Below are 17,471 nucleotides of genomic sequence, written 5' to 3'. Positions count from 1 at the left end.
TGATAAACAAGACCAGTTTAAGGTACGGGTTCATGTTGCTGATAGTATATTATATTTAGAAAGCCTAAGCTGGTAGTGAAAGAATACCTCAGGAGAAATCAAAAAGATGGAATGAGGTTTTTTCATTATTGTAATGCCAGCTGCACAGTTCAGCTCCTGAGTGCTGCACATGCTTCCTCGAGGAAGCTATGGAGTTTATACTCCCATTTTTCATAGGTTTAGTGCACCTATATGTGATTCTGCATTAGGCAGTTCTTATCTTTCAGACCTTGTTTACATTGTTGCAACAAATCATGCTTTCGAAAGCTTTTCTTACAAAAGACAAGCCCAAATAATGTCTGTTTCAGGGGGATTTAGTAATTTATGAAGCCTGTGAGTAATCAAATATTTTAATAAAAATAAGTACTCGAAAGTGTTCTCTATGTCGTGGAATCAACTTCTTGTAGCAAAGGAGTCACTTTGGTAATTGAAGTCAACAGACATTGAGGATGAGTAATGCTTTCCAAGGACACGTTCTAAGACCCTGATCCTGCAAATGCTTACGCCGATGCTTAACTTTGCACGAGTGTGTGGCCTGGCTGAAATCAAGGGAGCTGCTCTCGCTAATGATCGTGTCATTAATGCAGATGGGGCTGCTGATTTCAGGGGAGCTGCACACGCTGGTGAAGTTAACTGTGCACAGAGCTGCTTGAAACATGTAGGCCTGAACTCCTCCTGTCTCGTTTCTGTTGAGTATTACTCATGTATTTCATCAAGATCTGGTGAGCCTTTCTAACACACAGGACAAGACTGGTAAATACAATAGGTGAATGCATTAATTCACTGTTTAAATGTTTCCCAGTAGTATGGAATCAGCTACAGGAGTACTACCGAGGCAAGTTGTATAGGAAGATGCAGTGTTTATTGCTTACACCAGCTGAAGTTGGGAAACAAACAAACTTTTGCTTGCAGAAGCCTTTTTTGGCTCTCTGCCTCTCCCTGCAAACCTTGTCTGGCTTCTGCCCTCAGAACAGCTACAGCTACCACACTGCTGGTCCTACAGAAATGCCAGAATGGGGAATAACTACACGTAAAGAGACTCACAGGAAAATAACTGAGTATTTCTAAAATGGAGAATAAAGAAGTGATGTGTAGAATTTGTCAGGGAGCTAGTGAAATTGTGAAGCATAGCAGTACTTTCTGCTATACTTTCTTACCTTTCTATAAAATCTTGAATGCGGGTGTGGGAAACAAATGGAATTTTTCATCTGTCCTATTTTTTTTTTTTTTGTTGTTTGGTCATATGCATATTGGTGACTTTAATGCCAAAAAAACATTTGTACCTTTTTGTGTACCCATTCTTTAGCATACATGGTCCCTTGCAGAGTGAGCTGAAATTACTTCATCCCAAAGAATACAAAGGTTAAAGCTACAATCCTATGTCAGGTCTATAGGTGTGTGAATTCTGTTGACATAATGATGTCAGCATTAGATCTGAATTTTTCCCGTTGCAGGATTTTTGGCAAATGGGAGACACAGATAAAAAAGTGAGCAAGAGGAATTATTACACTAACGATTAAGCTCCATTGAGTTTATTCCATACAATGTATAAATGTTTCGGTGGGTTAAATCTCTTAAGCAGTTTAGGTGGGTGAGTTGTCAGCAGGAGAGTGGTGCAGAAAGAAGATATTTGGGAAGTTTAGGCTAATCTTTACCCATTTCACTCATTTGGAATATATTTGTAACCTTTGTTTTCCTTCAGTAGGGATATGTCCTCAGCACCAACTACTCCTCCATCAGTGGATAAAGTAGACGGATTTTCTCGGAAGTCCGTCAGAAAAGCCAGACAGAAGAGGTCACAAAGCTCCTCCCAGTTTAGGTCTCAGGGCAAGCCTATCGAGTTAACTCCCCTGCCTCTGCTAAAAGGTAAGATCAAATACGGGTTTTAATAAATAAAACAATTTTACCCTACAGCCAACTCCTGAACTCAAAAGTATTCTGTTGTAAGAAATTGCAGGGAAGTTTTGCCAGCACTGAGAAATGTTTCATGCCAGATAAATATGTATTTAAGCTTTACAGAATATTTTATCTGTGACTTGAGGGCGTGGTAATTGTTTGCAATACTTTTGAAAGTTTGAAGTGCTGATGTTAATCCATACCATGACTTGAATTGTCAAGGCACTCAGGCTATGTGTGAGAGTGTTTTAGTTTGTGCATCCTCAGCAGTTGACACTAATGTCAACAATAATAAGTTGACACTAATTTTGGAAAGGATAAATGAACTTGTGAACAAGAGTTTAACTGGGTTTTGGTATCTTTCCTTGAAGTGTGGATCTGTAACCTGTGACAGTGGTGCCAGCTGCAGCCCACAGGGGTATTTTGGTTGTCCTGCAGCATGTGAGGAGGTGGGACCCCCTCTCATACCACTTGTGGATGGATAGCTCCCAGCTCCTGGCTTCTGCTGGGTTTTGAAATCAAAAGGTCCCATGAGCTGCAACCTCTCAAGGGGAAAGATGCTGCCAGTCTAGTCTTAGGCAAGACCCTGCTGTTTTGAGATCCTGCATGTCCCAGCTCCAGCTGAATTTCTGCTGGCAGATTTCACCTCTGATTTGAGAAAGAAAATTATGATCCAGCATACTACTCTTAAAGAATGCCAATATCTCTGTGATGTCTTGAATGCTTGCTTCCCTAAATCCCAACTGTCACCTAATTTCAGTACAAATCCAGGGGCCAAAAGCACCTCTCAGAATTAATGTCTGTCTTGTGAGGAAGGGGAAATACCCTTTCAGAAGTCTTTAACATTGAATTCTCAAGCAGTTTATTTACTTCTGTGGATTTTTTTTTTAATGGCTATTCTTCATTTCTGCTATAAGTAGTGAAAATAAGCATGGTTGGTGCTGATAATTCTGGAAAATAGCATGTTTAATAGGTTTAATATTATGTCTGTCCCTTCTTTTGCTTTGTGGGCAAGTATATTTCCCACATTCCCTCATCTACCTGTTTGACAAATTTGTTAATCAGTGTATTGAAATACGTAATAAATGTGTGACTGCACTTTGGTTTAGTTCTTAACCCAACTTCTTCATAAGAAGATAGAAGTTGCAAAATAAAACCAAACCTGAAACCAACACCCACAAAAGCACTCATACCTTAATGAGTGTTTTTTAGTTGAATTAAAAGTAGGATTCTGGGATTAATTCCAGTGGAGTTATCCTGGAAATATCATGGGCTTCTTCCTGTAGGCTCTCTGTAAGAGTGCACAAATGGCCCTCCTGGGTCAAAGGAACGGTCCATCCAACCTCCTGCACTGGGCCTGATGGTGACTGGCTTGGATTCAGTATTTCTTATTTTATGGTTGGTTGGTACTAGTGGATTTGATTTTGTAGTCTGCAATGAATATTATTTGTGATTCTTTGGGTGGTCCCGTGCAGGGCCAGGAGTTGGAATTTGAAGATCCTTGTGGGTTCTTTCCAGCTCAGGATATTCTATGATTCTATGAAATTTTCTTGCTGTTTTGTGACAAGTATGATGAAGAAGCTTCTTCAAAATAATTTTAAAGCTCAGTTTTACGCTTCTGCAGGTAATTTTTGATAGGCAGGTTACTTCATACCAGTTGCTGCCCCTCAGAGTTTATCCTTCGGCTTAAAGGAGGGGATTATTTGAAAACATCGATATCGGTGTTTGTATAAATGAAGAAACTGGTGCTCTAATTATGTCATTCTATTTTGTTGTCCCACTCAGGGAGCAAACAGGGCATGGGCACAAGCACAGGGAAGACTCAGCCTGTGTCTGAGGACCTGGCCTTGCAGAAACACGGGCTCACGCAGGTGCTTAATTGACTGCTGCAGCCAGTCCCGTGGATTGAGATATAAAACTATAATAAGATAAAACAAACAGATGGGGAGCAGAGAGTGTTGGTGAGACATTTATGATTAGTGTCACGATGAGTTACAGTGGTCCAGCTTCAAATTAAGAATCTGATCCTGTGAGTTAGTTTTCCCTCCTTGCCTTAATGCGGATTCCCAGAGGCGCAGGGATCTACCTGGGCAGATTAATTTGTGGGATTTGGGTCTAACAGTCTATCTGAAACAACAACAGTGGTATTGGGCCCTGCTGAAGGGACACTGGCAGCTAAAATCATGCTCCTGTTTGGAAATATTCTTGACCTACATTAATATTTGTAACATTCAGAATTATTAAACCTGAAATAAGTGAGGGAACTATTTTATCCTACATTTTTCATACTTTACTTGGCCGGTTGCATGAAAGTCCTGATTTTTTTAATAACTCTTAGGTTTATACTTACCTTCAAATAAGTGACCAGTCCTATTCTGTCCAGTAGCCATATGATTTCCAGTTTTATCCTTACTGTTCTGTCTTTTAAACCAAAATAAATAAGAGATTTCAGAAAACAGCTGAAAAATGAAGCTTAGTTTGGACATCTACAGTTGCTAAGCTTGAGCTTAAGCTTCCTGGTTTGGGTAAATTTCAAGTTTAATTAAACCTCTTCAGAAATGTTTCAGTACAGGAAATTTTTAGAGGACAGTCCTCGAATTCATATTCATCAGATGTATTTCATATCCATGATGGAGAGGTTTTGCTGACGAAAACATACATGCTGTGCACCCTTCTATATTTTATTTTATGGCTCTATTGCATATTGACATTGGCAGGCTGCCTTATCTCAAGCAGCACTTCATGGACCTCGGCATCTTCTCTGGTTACAAGAATCATGTATGCAGAAAACTGGATAACTGCTTGGTCCATTCTTTGCAAGTTTTTATACTCTGCCTGTCACCATAATGATCTGAGCACCTTCCAGTAGTGTATTAAGTGACGTGACTACACATCTGTCACATCTTATCTGCTCTCCTTCCTTTCCCCGGGGACAGAGTGAAATGGCTTGTTTTGGTAGTGTTTTAATGCAGTCTGTTGCCTTCTGTGAACATGCATGCCTGTATTGCAAAAACAGATAAGTCAGTGTTGTTGTTGTTGTTCATTTGGTAATAGAAGTGTTTCAGGAAAGAAAAGTAGAAGAGAACGGTGTGTTTTGATGCTGTGTGCAAGTCTGAAGGATAAGCTATTTAGGAAATGTAATAAGAGCAGCTGGAATTTTCATTATTGCTTATTCCAGAAAAAGAAAGTATAGAGAAATTAGGTTGTTAACTTTTTTTTTTCTTTTTTTAAAGTGTGTGTATGGTATCACTTTGTAAATAAACATTTAATGTATTTAGAAAATAAGATGTGCCTTCTGTGGCTTTGTTAGGCTGAGGTTAGGCTTTCAAAAGCCCCAACCCAAAAAGCTGCTCTGTCTGCCTACAGTAAAGACCTAACTTTTCTGAACATTTAATTATATTTTTATTTATTGTGTTATGACTAGATCTAATTTGGAGTTACCTTTTTTAATACAACTATTGTCCAGTATAACACTTTAAACCCAGCCTTTTCTCCTTTGTTTCAAGTGTGGGGGAATGGGATGAGAAATACAAATTGAAGTTTTGATACAATTGCTTTTTGCATATATGTAGTCTTATGTATGTGTCTAACATGCATTTTTTGATGTTTTCATGCTTTTCCCTGGTGTATCTTGCAGTGCTTTATGGATTTTGGCTTTACTTTTGAAAAGGCTGATAGTATCATCAAACCTGGCAGGTGCCTCAGGTCCTGGTGAAGGGCCCTTTTTTGGGATTGAGTACTTCTACCTCTGTGCTTTAGTCAAATCCCTCCCAAGTTTGTTATCCAAGTTTGCTGTGTGCCTGAAATCGTGCTTGTTCTGTAGAGGAAGACAGGATTGTGGGTGCATTGGATAGGTGTATTATTTATTGGATGGGTGTATTATTTATTGGAGGGCTATTTTACTTTCATTTTGTATAGCTGCTCTTTTTCCTTAGAAGTCTCTAGAGGTGGATCACCAGCAGTGCAATGTTAGAAAGCATTTGGGTGGAAAAAAAGGGTATTGTAGCACTGGACATGTGAAAACAGATCAATGTCAGTATTTACCTGCTAAAAGGGGAAGTTAATATGTGTTTCTACCCATGTTTGTTGTGGTAGGGGAGTGTGCAGAGGATGAAGACATACACACAGGTGATTAAAAAACATCATATACCTTATGAATACACATTGAACATCTTGAGAAATTGGAGAGAAAACTCTCATGTGACTCACAGTATTGTTCCCACCCCCTGGCCCTCACTACAAATACAGAAGTTGGGTGAAGTAAACCTTCTAAGAGTAAGACTTAAATTTTAAATAGTTTGTATCTCATTTTTGTAATTTCAAGGTGTGCTTCTTTATTCCCCCCCCTTCCATGTTTTGCAGTGATCTGATATAATTAGGGTAGCTTAATTTCGTGTTCTCTGCAACTATTGTATGTTTTCAATGAATACAACTCAAAGTATGATTTTTATTTTTAGATAATTTTTCTCCTTAAAATACGCGCTCAGAGCATAAGTTCTCTGTCAACAATACCAATTGCTTTGCTACCTCAATATTATGAAATTTGTTGAGCTTCTAATACATTTATCAGATAGTTTCCATGGCATTAAAGAATTGGTGTAGTGGCAACAAAAGAGCGTTGCATAGTCGAAAAGGGAAAATCTCTTTCCACTTGCTATTTGCTTTTGATCATTATATTATTTCCCTATAGCTGAGATTTTATCATAAGCTTTTCTTATGAATCCTGTCTATAGGTCAAACGCTGAAGTTCCTAAATAGTAAAAAAATCCTAACAATTCCAAAACTCTTGACTGAGAACTGCAAGAAGGGCACCTTCTTGTTCAAATATAGGTTTCTTTTGAATTTTTAAAAGACCCCGTTATCATAAAAAAGTCTGACTCTTTCAGACTTATGGATGCCACCTAGAACTCCTCATATGGGAAGCAAGTATGATTTGAGTTGTAGAAGGAGAAAGACAGAGCTTCTGTTTTCTGTTGACTTTTATAGGGGCTTCCTTCTTTTCTGTGCTGCTCTCCATTTGGGAAATTTGGAACGTTTTACAGATATCAGATACACTGATATCAGTAAACTGTTAATAATAGAACCGAGCTAAATACTTCTCCTAATACATAAACAGGAATTTAGGGTCGCAGCAGTTATGATTTCTCAAAATAAAATCCAACTTTATTTACATAATTGGAAGTAGATCTCGGGACTCCTGATTTATTGCATGGAAGAAACGCTGGGACATGGTTTGTGCTGCACATAATCAGTGGTGAATCTTGCATCAGTCCTGGAACTACTTCTAGGAATTTTTGTCCATTCTGGCCGATACAAATATGGACATAATAGGTCATCTCTGTGTAAGATTTGGGGATAGGGCCACAATCCCAAAAGGAAGAAGGACTTAACCCACTTAGTATTTTTTTAATGAATATATACAAGGTTCTTGTCATATGTAATAAATTTCTTCACTTTCTCTTGCGCTCTTGGCAGTTGTTTCTTGAATATACACCTAACTTTCCTTTTATTTTGTTAACATCTGTTGGTTGTAGTATATTTTTTTCCAATAATCTTCAAGGTTTCTGGGTGTTTCTGGAAAGGTATTTGATGGTGTTTAGAAAGGGCCACGCACTGACTGCATTCTGTCTTTTCGAATTTCTTGTCGCTTGTTACTGTCTCCTACTTTTGGAATGCAGTTTTGTAGGGCAACATTTGTAGAGAACGGGCATGTGTAGGAATGCTGACTTCAAGTTAAGATCATGGTAAAAACAGTACCCCCTTATCTCAGGAGTGTGTCAGTGAAACTGCAGTTGGGGAGGAATCCTGTCATCTTACCCCTGATCTTCTAATGTTTCCAGTCAGTTCCCAGTATTTATTTCTGAGTCTCTCTGGTCTGGCAATTTTCCTGTAAGTGTGATGTTGGAATTTTTTTTGTTTGTTGGGGGAAGAGGGTTGGGTTTGGTTTGGTTTTGCTTTTGAAGCCTTCAGTGTCATTTGTTTTACTTCCGGAATTTCTCAGTTCTGGCTTCTGGAAGAGTTCAGTCATGATGATTCCTACCTAATCTTTTTATGTTTTCTTCTTAATAATTTTGGAAGTGAAGTAACTTGTTAATCACTGTGTAAAAATGTATTTCTGTACTCCTCACAAGGTTGAGCATAAAATCTTGATAATTTTCTGCAGAATGTTTAGAGTTCATCACAGAATCACGGAGTTACAGAATGGCCTGGATTGGAAGGGACCTTAAAGATCATCCAGTCCCAACCCCCCTCTGCCATGGGCAGGGACACCTTCCCCTAGACCAGGTTGCTCAAAGCCTCATCCAACCTGGCCATCATCAGCAGAAACTTTTGGTTTCAGTCTGTATTTGTACAGTATGTCTTTATAATAATGTTTCCCAGTAATACTCTTATTACCACTTCTCTTCTGTGCCCAAGTGTAGCCCTATGGGTCTGTAATAGAACCTTCTGTTTCTGTAATAAGTACCTCCTTTATATTCCTTTCCCAAAGTACCTTCAACAAACACAAGTTCTGGTTCAGCCATGCAATTATTTCTGTGTAGTATAATGATTCTTGAAGTATAGTGCTGCCTTTATAACTGACTATGATATGGAGCTTTACTGTTGTGAAAGAGCACGTTTTCCATATCTCTAGAATTATGTGTGCATTTATAAAATTGTGTTTGTGTATATTCAATGTGTATAATCTATATCTGTGTGTATAAACGAGCTGTAGATATATTTAACATCTTAGACAAAGTTTAGGTTTTGAGTTTATTTAATTTTCTCTTCTGTTTTTAAAGTGGGATATTACTTCTGCTCATTGGAAGAGCTTTATAGTAAGGCATCAGTCCTTTCACATTCATCCTTTGTAAGCTGCAGCCTCCCTGAGAAAAGAGCACTTTCATTAATGCTTTCTGGGGAGTGGGAGGAGGACACACAACTATTTTTAGGTTCAGGGTAACTTCCCTTCACCTACAGTTTTCTCATTCAAGCTATTACTGTTTCTTTGGCTCAATCAGGCAAAAATCTTTAGCAGTAGCAGAGGAGAGGACTTGGAGAGTTCAGTGAGTTTTGGTGGGGTGGGTATTTATGGATTGGGGGTGGAACCATGTAATCCTGGTAACTGTCTAATTCACAAATATCAGCAAATGGGCACACACAGACCAGAATCTCCTTTCAGCAGGATATGGCAGGGTTCATCTGAGTTTAAAACCTCGCTGATTGTGTCAGTCTTGCTTGCAGTTGCAGTGACATGAGGGTGTTTTCTGGTGGCAAAGCTGCTTCGAGAGGTTCCCAAGTGCCAGTGGTGCCTCTCATCTGCTGAGACAAGTGTCTGTGGGGCCACAATGTAAACCAGACTGTTAAAAACGTTCTGCCTCCTCCCGATTTTAGTGGTGTGCCCGATCCTCTGTCATCTCAAACAGTTAATTCAGCAGATCTGAAATGGTGGTGGGATATTAATGTAGGGTTGGTGGCTTCTATGTGTGTGGTTTTCTGCTTTAAAAAAACCAAAATCAGCCAACCAAAAAAAAAAAAAAAAAAGTTGCAACTACAGTCTGAGGATCTTTATCAAATGTTTCAAAAGATAAGGCAGCTGTCTAAAGTCAAATCACTGCAAAATACTTTTGTGCCCTTAGTTGTTGCACTTGATTAAAAAATTTATATGTTTTGAACAAAGTCTTGAAGTCAAGTGACAAGGGAATCAGTTTTGATCAGGAGTAATAATGATTCACAGTAATGGAAGGTTTTTCACTTGTAGTTTTTTCTAATTGATGCTGATGTGTGTATAATTTTGAAAATGTATATATTCTTAGCTTCATTTAATATAACAACTTTTTTTGAATCTCCTTTATGAAGTTGATTTTTCAAGTCACAGTATGTCTATTTTTAACTGCTATATTAAGTTTTATTGCTTGAAAACAAAGTACGTACTGTAAGAATTTTATTTTAAAACACCTAACATTTTAAAATACATTTAATAAAAAAAAAAGCTCATTATTTTACACATATTCCCTTTATTGATTTTTTTACCACTCTTTTTTCCTTTGCAGTATGTAGGACAGAGTCTTGACTGTGGTATTTTCCTTGTATGGGAAGTTCTTTCCCATGGTCTTTCCCATGGTATCTGCAAGAGTCTGGGGCAGGAAGGAAAACAAAATAAGAGTTGCTGTACCTGGTTAAATGGGCAGAAGGTGAAAAAGTGAAATGGATCCTTTTCTGGGTAGCTTCCTAAAATAAAAATCAGAATAGCAGATTGCTGTAAAGTCTGTTGTGCATCATTGGACATATTGCCAGCTCTTCTGTAACAGGAGCTTCTTGTGTTCCCTGAGCTGAAGAGCTTGTTCTAATAACTTAATGTTGGACTTCAGAACTGCCTGATTTACAAGAGATGTGGAGGCAAACACATGTTCTGATTATAAAAGTTGGTACATAATTAGGTTGGGGTGTTTTTGAAGATTTTTATGAATTGAAAAAAGATGTATCTGCTGCAAAACATGAATCACAGACTCAGCTGTCCTTACTTGGGGGGTATTTTGCAGAAGCTCTAGTAAACCATCAGTGGTATCTCCAGGATGATGAATAAATGCTGGTAGCTGTGTGTGCCTACTGGTAAAAGTAGGACTTGACCCCAAGTTGGAGATAATGATTGAACAGAATACTCAGATACAGCAATTTTTAGTCAGAAAAATCAGATATCATCATGAAGAATAAGGTTAAGCAGAAATTGTATGTTGTCTGAAGAAGTAATTTATCTGTCAGATTTTGATTAAAACAGTGAAATAAATGTAACTGATGTGATTGTCCATTTTATGGTTTTCATTGTGAATAGTGGCTGGGCATAAATGTAGTTTGGGTAATGGAGGAGGTGTTTCTTTGCATCTTCTTTTATCATAAGCTTAAGAAGATCTGTCATCAGAATTGTTATTTTTAATGAATTTCTAACTCCTTGAGCATCAGGAAAAAAGGTATGGTGTCATTAAGAAGTAACTGTAGTTTGTGTTGGATGTGGTCTGTAGTTTTCTGTGGTATTCCTGGAAGATTTTCAGGAAGTTTTAGGGATACTTTGTGTGTGATTTCTTACTTTTTCTCAGTGCCTGTCATACCTACCTAATCTTGGCTTTTTGTCGTTTGGCATTTCTGTGCTTCCACACAGTGTCATGAATTTAATATTACCATGACTTCCTTGGCTTCTTTTTTGTCTGTGCTTGTACCAAACTTGGATTTTCAGGTTTCACAATGTAGGTGGCAGCAAATTTGTCTGTTGCTTTCAAGGTTTTCAATATGTTGTCATGTGGGTTATGTTGCAAAGGAAGTCTACCCCATGTTAAATTTCTCAAATTGCAGATTGATATCGTGGATAGTCAGAAGCTGAGAAAAGGATGATTCCAGATTTTAGAGGAATTAAATAGTCTTATTATTCTTTTATGTCACCCAGTAGGATGTACTGTGAAGGCATAAACTTTCATTAGTTTTCTTGGCAAGCTTTGCTCACATGCTCTGCACTTTCACATTCCAACAGCAGGACATAGATGTTATATGCAGTCTCTGTATAAATAAGAAGGTCTTTACATTCTGATTTTACATAAGGTTAGCTGTTCAAAACTGCTTATGGAGAATATGTTTTCCCATCTGTGTGGAAACAAAGATGCAAAAGATGGTGATTACAGCTGAGATAGTACTTGAATCGCTGTAGAGAACGAAACTTATTTGTTGAATATTGTCAGTGTTACCAAGGGAGAGTAAATTTGGCAGCTTGCTCTCGTTTGGTGTTTTCAAATAACATTTTTGGGATAGCTTTTTGAAGAAGCTGAGGTGGCACTGTGTTACTGGTCATCTTGGTTCTCCTTCACTTTGCTTTGTCCCACCCAGCCCATACTTCTCCTGTTTTCTTGCTGGTTCCTTATCACTGCCTTCCTTACTCCCACTTATACTTCTTCCTGCAACCTCTGACGGATACGATTACGTATTTTTCCACAAGAGGGTGATAAAACTCACTCACATGTGTATAAATGAGCACTCCAGGGGGAGGGGATTGCAGAGGTTATTGACAATCTTAATAAAATTAGCCAAATTTATACAGAAAAAAAGTAGTCTGCTCATCTTAAGCTCCGTCCATGTGTTACAGTGCCTGTTTGTCTGCGCTTCTGGAGACAAGACTGGACCTGTCAGGATGGAGATCCACCCTGTGAGGAGCATGCCAGCTCCATCCTGCCTGTGTTGCAGTAATCAGACCTCATTCATTGCAAGGCAGTCTTTCCTATTTGTTATTTATGCAATAATTTTCCTTGTCCATTCTCCCTATGCACTCTACTGAGTGTTTATTGCTTTTTCCCTCCCTCTCCTGCTTAGTAGGAAACAGAACCTCCTTTCCCACCAGTGCTGAGAAACTGCAGCGGTTGAAATTTCTTCTCATCTTTAAAAAGTGCAAAAAGGATGAAAAGGCGAGGCAAAGAGAGAGAGAAAATAGCTGCTGCTGTGATTTGTCTTTAAAAGAGAATCTTAGTGAAAATCTGTATCTGTTTTTGGCAAACCCCAGACCTGAACAGGTATCTTACTCAGGATTAGAGGCCACTCCAGCTTCTCTTATTAATACTCTAAAGGTTGGTGGAAATAAGTGGTTATTTAGTCCTTCTGAGAAGAGTAGCTCCAAAATTGTGTGTCTTAAGCGATGGAGACTGTGGCTAAAGTTCTGGCACTTGGCTTTGGCTTTTGGAGAAGTGGTGTGGTGTGTTGGATGGCAAAGATTCAGGAGCAGACCCATTAGGTATGTGGGGAAGGCTTGGGATTCAGGGCTTTTTAGATGCACTTGGAGGAAAAAATAGCATATCAAGGTGGTTGTTAACCTATATTTTGGATGCCATAATCTCAAAAGAAGTGTGTGTTGCTGTGAACTGTTTCAGAATATCATCTGAGCTGCCAGATTAAATCTCTTTAGTCACAAGTAAAAAGAGCTGCAGTGAGTCCTCTAACATTAGAAAGAGACAAGCAAATGAGGTTTATACTGTGGGTTAAACATAAGCCAGGCAGTGAGAAGGCTCCTGGAAAAATTCTAGACACTTCATTGCCATGAGTCAACAGGAGTCGTTGCAAGGAAGGAGAAAGGAACAAAGTACTTGGGGTTATGTTTACTCCATCCTCCCATTAATTGTGAAATTCCAGGTCATGGAGTGAAATTTCTCACTCTTCCTTAATTTCAGGAAGAACAGACAAGTGTCCCAAATAATAAATTAAAAAATTCAGTCTTTTTCTTAATAGATAACCACCGAGTTGCTGATATTAATATTTTTTCTCTTTCTAACACTGGGAAATTACAATGGCAGGAGAAATGTGTTGAAATTCCCAGGACAAGTCTGTCCCTTTTCCTGTTCTTTCAGTGTCCTGCTTGTCCCTAAACTACCACATCTATAATGTGCAGTCAAGTTCAACAAACAGCCTTTAGAACTTGTTGCTTCATGGGCAAGAAGGGCCAGGTTTAAGCTTTGGTTCAGGTATCCCTAAACCTCAAGTGGGACAAAATGTTCCAACTAACACATTTGTGGGGAACTTCCCCACCCTCAAAGCAGAAAAAAACAAACCTACAAAACCTCAGTGTTTTCTGTATATGCTTCTGAGCTGATTCTGAGAGAGTGTAAGGGAATTGCAGAGATTCTGATTTCCATTAGCAATGTAAAAGTATTTTTCTTAAGTTTTTGGGATGTTCTCCTAATGAAAGAATGCCACAATACCTGGAAAAAGAAGTAAGTGGCTGGAAGCCAGGTTTTGAAGCATCTCCAAGCAAGTTTCTCTTACTTCCTGCTTGGTAAGGAACAGTCATTCCTCTTGCAGAAGCTTTCTCAACAAGGATTTTGCAGAGAGGAGCGTTGCCATCCCCTGCAGTGTAGTTTCTGAGGTGACCTCACATGACTCGAGTGCAGCGTTGCTGGGTCTCCCCTTGCTCTGTGCAGTTGTTCCCAACGTGAGCAGACATTGCACTGCAGCAAAAATTCATTTGAAGAGCCAACACCTTCAGAGTGGTTTTGCTTGTGGCGAGATGTGCCAAAACTTCATGGTCAATAAAAAGCAAATGGTTTGGAAACGAGCATATTTTCATATTTGTTTGCTTTTGGAGAAGTAGTATACTTCTGGATTAAAAAGCTCTGATATTTCAAATATAACCAAAAAGCTTTATACCACCACGTAATATACAGTAAAAAAAAACCAGTCTGTTTTTCATTCCAGTTGTTCTTTTAAGCTCAAAAGCATTCAGTACTTGATAATGTTTTTGCCTGTGTAGTTTTAAATGCCCAGAGGAACAGGACCTAGCTCGTGTCCAGAGCTGCAACAAAGTCAGTGGAATAGAGCACCCACCTGTGTGTGCTTCATTTTGGGAGAAGAGTTAAATGGGTAAAAGGGGAGTAATTCAGCCTTCCCCCATCCCTAGGTTCAATGGCAAGGCAGACACTGCCACCCTCTCTTTTGAGTTTGTGCTGCATTTGTGGTTAATGCAGTTTTTTGGTATTGTTGTTTCCCAGGTTTCTTGTCCATATTGAATATCTATATTTGGGATTATTTTTCCCAGCTGTATTAGCTGGTGTTTTTCCAAGCTGAATTTCAGTTTATTTTCTGGCCATGTAAGGAATTTGCCTACGTTCCTTTGTATTAGTTCTGACTTTACTGCTACTCAAAGTTCTCTATTTAATATCCTCAGATGTTATCTATATGCTATTTTAATCATTAGATCATTAAGGAAATTATTAATGTCTGGACTAAATTGATTCTTATATCTCACTGGCATTTCTTTCCAGTTGGATAATTTGAGATTTTTATCCTTTTATTTCTAGACTTTTTGGCAGCACTGTGTTTCTCAGCCTCTCCTATCCAAAAAATCAGTTTTAAATGTAGGACTTTTAGGGAAAACTGGAGTGTGATTCATGTTGGAATGGAGTAAACTTTGTAAATCCAATCACAATGGAAATTGAAACTGTGTTATAATCATTGCATATGTATCTTCATGTGGATTTCAGTATACTGTCTTTGTACTTTAATTTGTACAGTAGTAGTTCTTAAATGATAAATTATTAAGTAAATATTTTCCTAGTGGAATGTGCTTTCTATTTTTGTATATCATCTTGAGAACAGAATGTGACTCCTTTCTGTATGGTCAGCTATTTGAAATACTTGCCTGTGTTTGTTCTAACTGCATAATCTATAATCCTCAATATGTCTTTAATCCACTTTATCTCCTACGGAACTACATCTTCGGAATAGGGAAGAATGTAGTGTGATAGAATCTAAGGGTATAAAGTTCAGGAAGATTAAATCAGTTTCTGAGGTCAGTATTGGTAGATTTTGGCAAATAACAGATAGAAGAAATGACTTAATAAAAATAAACACTAAATATTTTCATGCCTATGGGATGAACAAATACTAAGTAACAAAGAGGGTTTGTGGTATTTCATATCCGGAAATAAGATAAAATTAAAGAAGATTAAAATCTTAAAAATCTCCTGCACTGTTAAGGGAAAGGAATAGATTTATTTTCTGGTTGTTCTTTATGGTTCCTGTGTGAAGTAGAATTGAACTTAGAAATGTTTACCTTTGTGTACATGACTAAGGCAGAAACCAGAGAGCACATTTCTTAGCCCTGACCACAGAGAGTGAGTGGGTGCATTAACCTGCAGCAAATTTAGCCGTGGGTTCAAGGACAGGGGTGGGTGCATTTACACACGTGCTTGGGAGTCTGATTCTGGAGAGCTGAGTGTGCCCTGGGGTTGGTGAGCGTGGCTTTGACACTTTCTGTGCTGGTTTTGTTTGGGATTGCACAGAGAGCTTGTGTTTGATTGCTTCAAGTCATGGAGGAGGAAAACTTCTGAAACAAACTGCCTGCAGCCTGTGTGTATTGATAGGCAAATATTGATAGGCAAAATGTGACCCTTAATCAAAGTTATTGGTGTTGATGATCAGCTATGAAAGTGTCAGGAGGGTTGTTTTGTTTGTTTGTTTTTTAAATTAACCACAAACAAACTTTATGTAGAACTCCTTTTTTTATGTTCAAATTATGAGTATTAGTATTGAAGCATTAGATGCAAACACAACAGGTTCTTTTTCCCCCCCAAGTGTTGCTTTTGTATGTTTTGGTAACTGACAGCAGTTGAAGATCCTTAAATAAACAAGCTGTCAAAGGTCGGATTTCTGTGTTTGTCCAATAAAGGTATTTGGTACCATTTGTTAGGGGATGATGGGTTTCTAATTTCACCTAGTGACAAATAAATCTGATTTTTACAAGGTGTTTGGGGAGTGGGGATAAGTGATCATGTTAAATGGCAAACTTGCATAGCACAGTTTTTTGTTAGTGAAACCACTCTGTGTGGCTGGATACTGGGTTCAAACACCACCAGTACTTCTATTTTTTGTTTCTGAGTAGTTGGTATTAAAAATATTTTAGAAGTAAGATGATCAGCAATGTTAAGTAAATCCATCTTGTCAGTCCTAATACAAATGGAACATGCATAACACTGGGAAAAACTCAATTCTTATAAGTACTAACTACAAGAAAAAAGTTAGTGTGGAATTTCAGTACTCTGTGTCTGTAAAACTGAGGAGAACCTTGTGAGGAGATGTAAATTGGCAGAGAAGCTTATTTACATGAGTAGAGATTTCCTTCATAGAAGGAAAAAAGATACCATGTAAAGCAGCATGGCCCTGTCCACTACATGCCCTTAAAAATGCTTCCATCTGATCCATTCTCTGGGAAGGATGGGAACTGAATAACACTGCAGTGAGTGATCCTGAACACTGAAATGTCTTGTTTTGCCACCTGCATGTGCCACTGTGATAACACCCACGTGGCTGCAGGGAGGGAGGGCCTGCATTTTATTTCTTCCGGTGAGGAAATAAGAGGGAATTCACTTTTTTTTTTTTTTTTTTTGCCTTTTAGACTGCAAGAAGTTTTCTACCAGCTTCACTGCTTAAGCTCAGATTGTGCTTTCTGTGCTGCCATACCATTTTCAGTAAAAGAGCAGTTGCATGGAGACAAAGAGGCTGCTGATTTAAGTCTCAATAGAGAAGTCTGTTAGGCTTCAGCTGTGGGAGGATACTAAAAGTAGCTAAGAGGTTGGCAGATGCTACCTGGACCAAAACTACTTGAAAATATTAAGCAGCTGTTTAGTAGGTTTGCCTAAAAAAACATTTAATGACTGGAAGAATTGCTGGGACAAATACAGCAGAGGAATTCTAGTTTTAAAAATGTACTTTCTGCCTGGATGTAATTTGCTGTTCATGTTGAATAAAAAAAGCCAGAGTTAAGCTACTAATACTTTGCTAATGTTAATGTGAGGGGAAAAGAAATCCAACCCCAAGCCCTTTTTTTTCCCACCTGTCTTACAGTTTTTGTGGAAAATTATGTCAGTTTTTGGGACATTTTGAACTTGATTTTCAAAGGGAGTAATACTATTCCTTAGTAAGTTAAGCTGAAAGCTGTAGGGTTGTTGTCTTCTGAACTTTTCAGAAAGCTCTGAGTATCTGCTGCTCTTCATGTTATTCTAAGCTGTAACACCACAAAAATTTCCCTGAAG

The 17,471-nt window shown here is 38.3% G+C and overlaps 1 protein-coding gene across 3 annotated transcripts in view; it reads left to right on the top strand.

Moving 5' to 3' along the window:
• Positions 1–17,471, top strand: part of PPP2R5E (protein phosphatase 2 regulatory subunit B'epsilon) — a 74,096-nt gene that overhangs the window by 1,532 nt on the left and 55,093 nt on the right. For 2 of the 3 annotated variants that reach the window (XM_050335289.1, XM_050335287.1), the window contains exon 2: positions 1,742–1,905. In XM_050335289.1, the coding sequence (XP_050191246.1) occupies positions 1,749–1,905 (157 nt within the window). In that variant the 5' untranslated portion in view covers positions 1,742–1,748. The remainder of the gene's footprint in view (positions 1–1,741; positions 1,906–17,471) is intronic. The other variant, XM_050335288.1, reaches the window with a different exon arrangement.

This window comes from Myiozetetes cayanensis, unplaced genomic scaffold, assembly GCF_022539395.1.
Source record: "Myiozetetes cayanensis isolate MyiCay16 unplaced genomic scaffold, myiCay2020 scf6-25, whole genome shotgun sequence".
NCBI lineage: Eukaryota > Metazoa > Chordata > Aves > Passeriformes > Tyrannidae > Myiozetetes > Myiozetetes cayanensis.
This window is presented reverse-complemented; position numbering and strand designations above follow the sequence as displayed.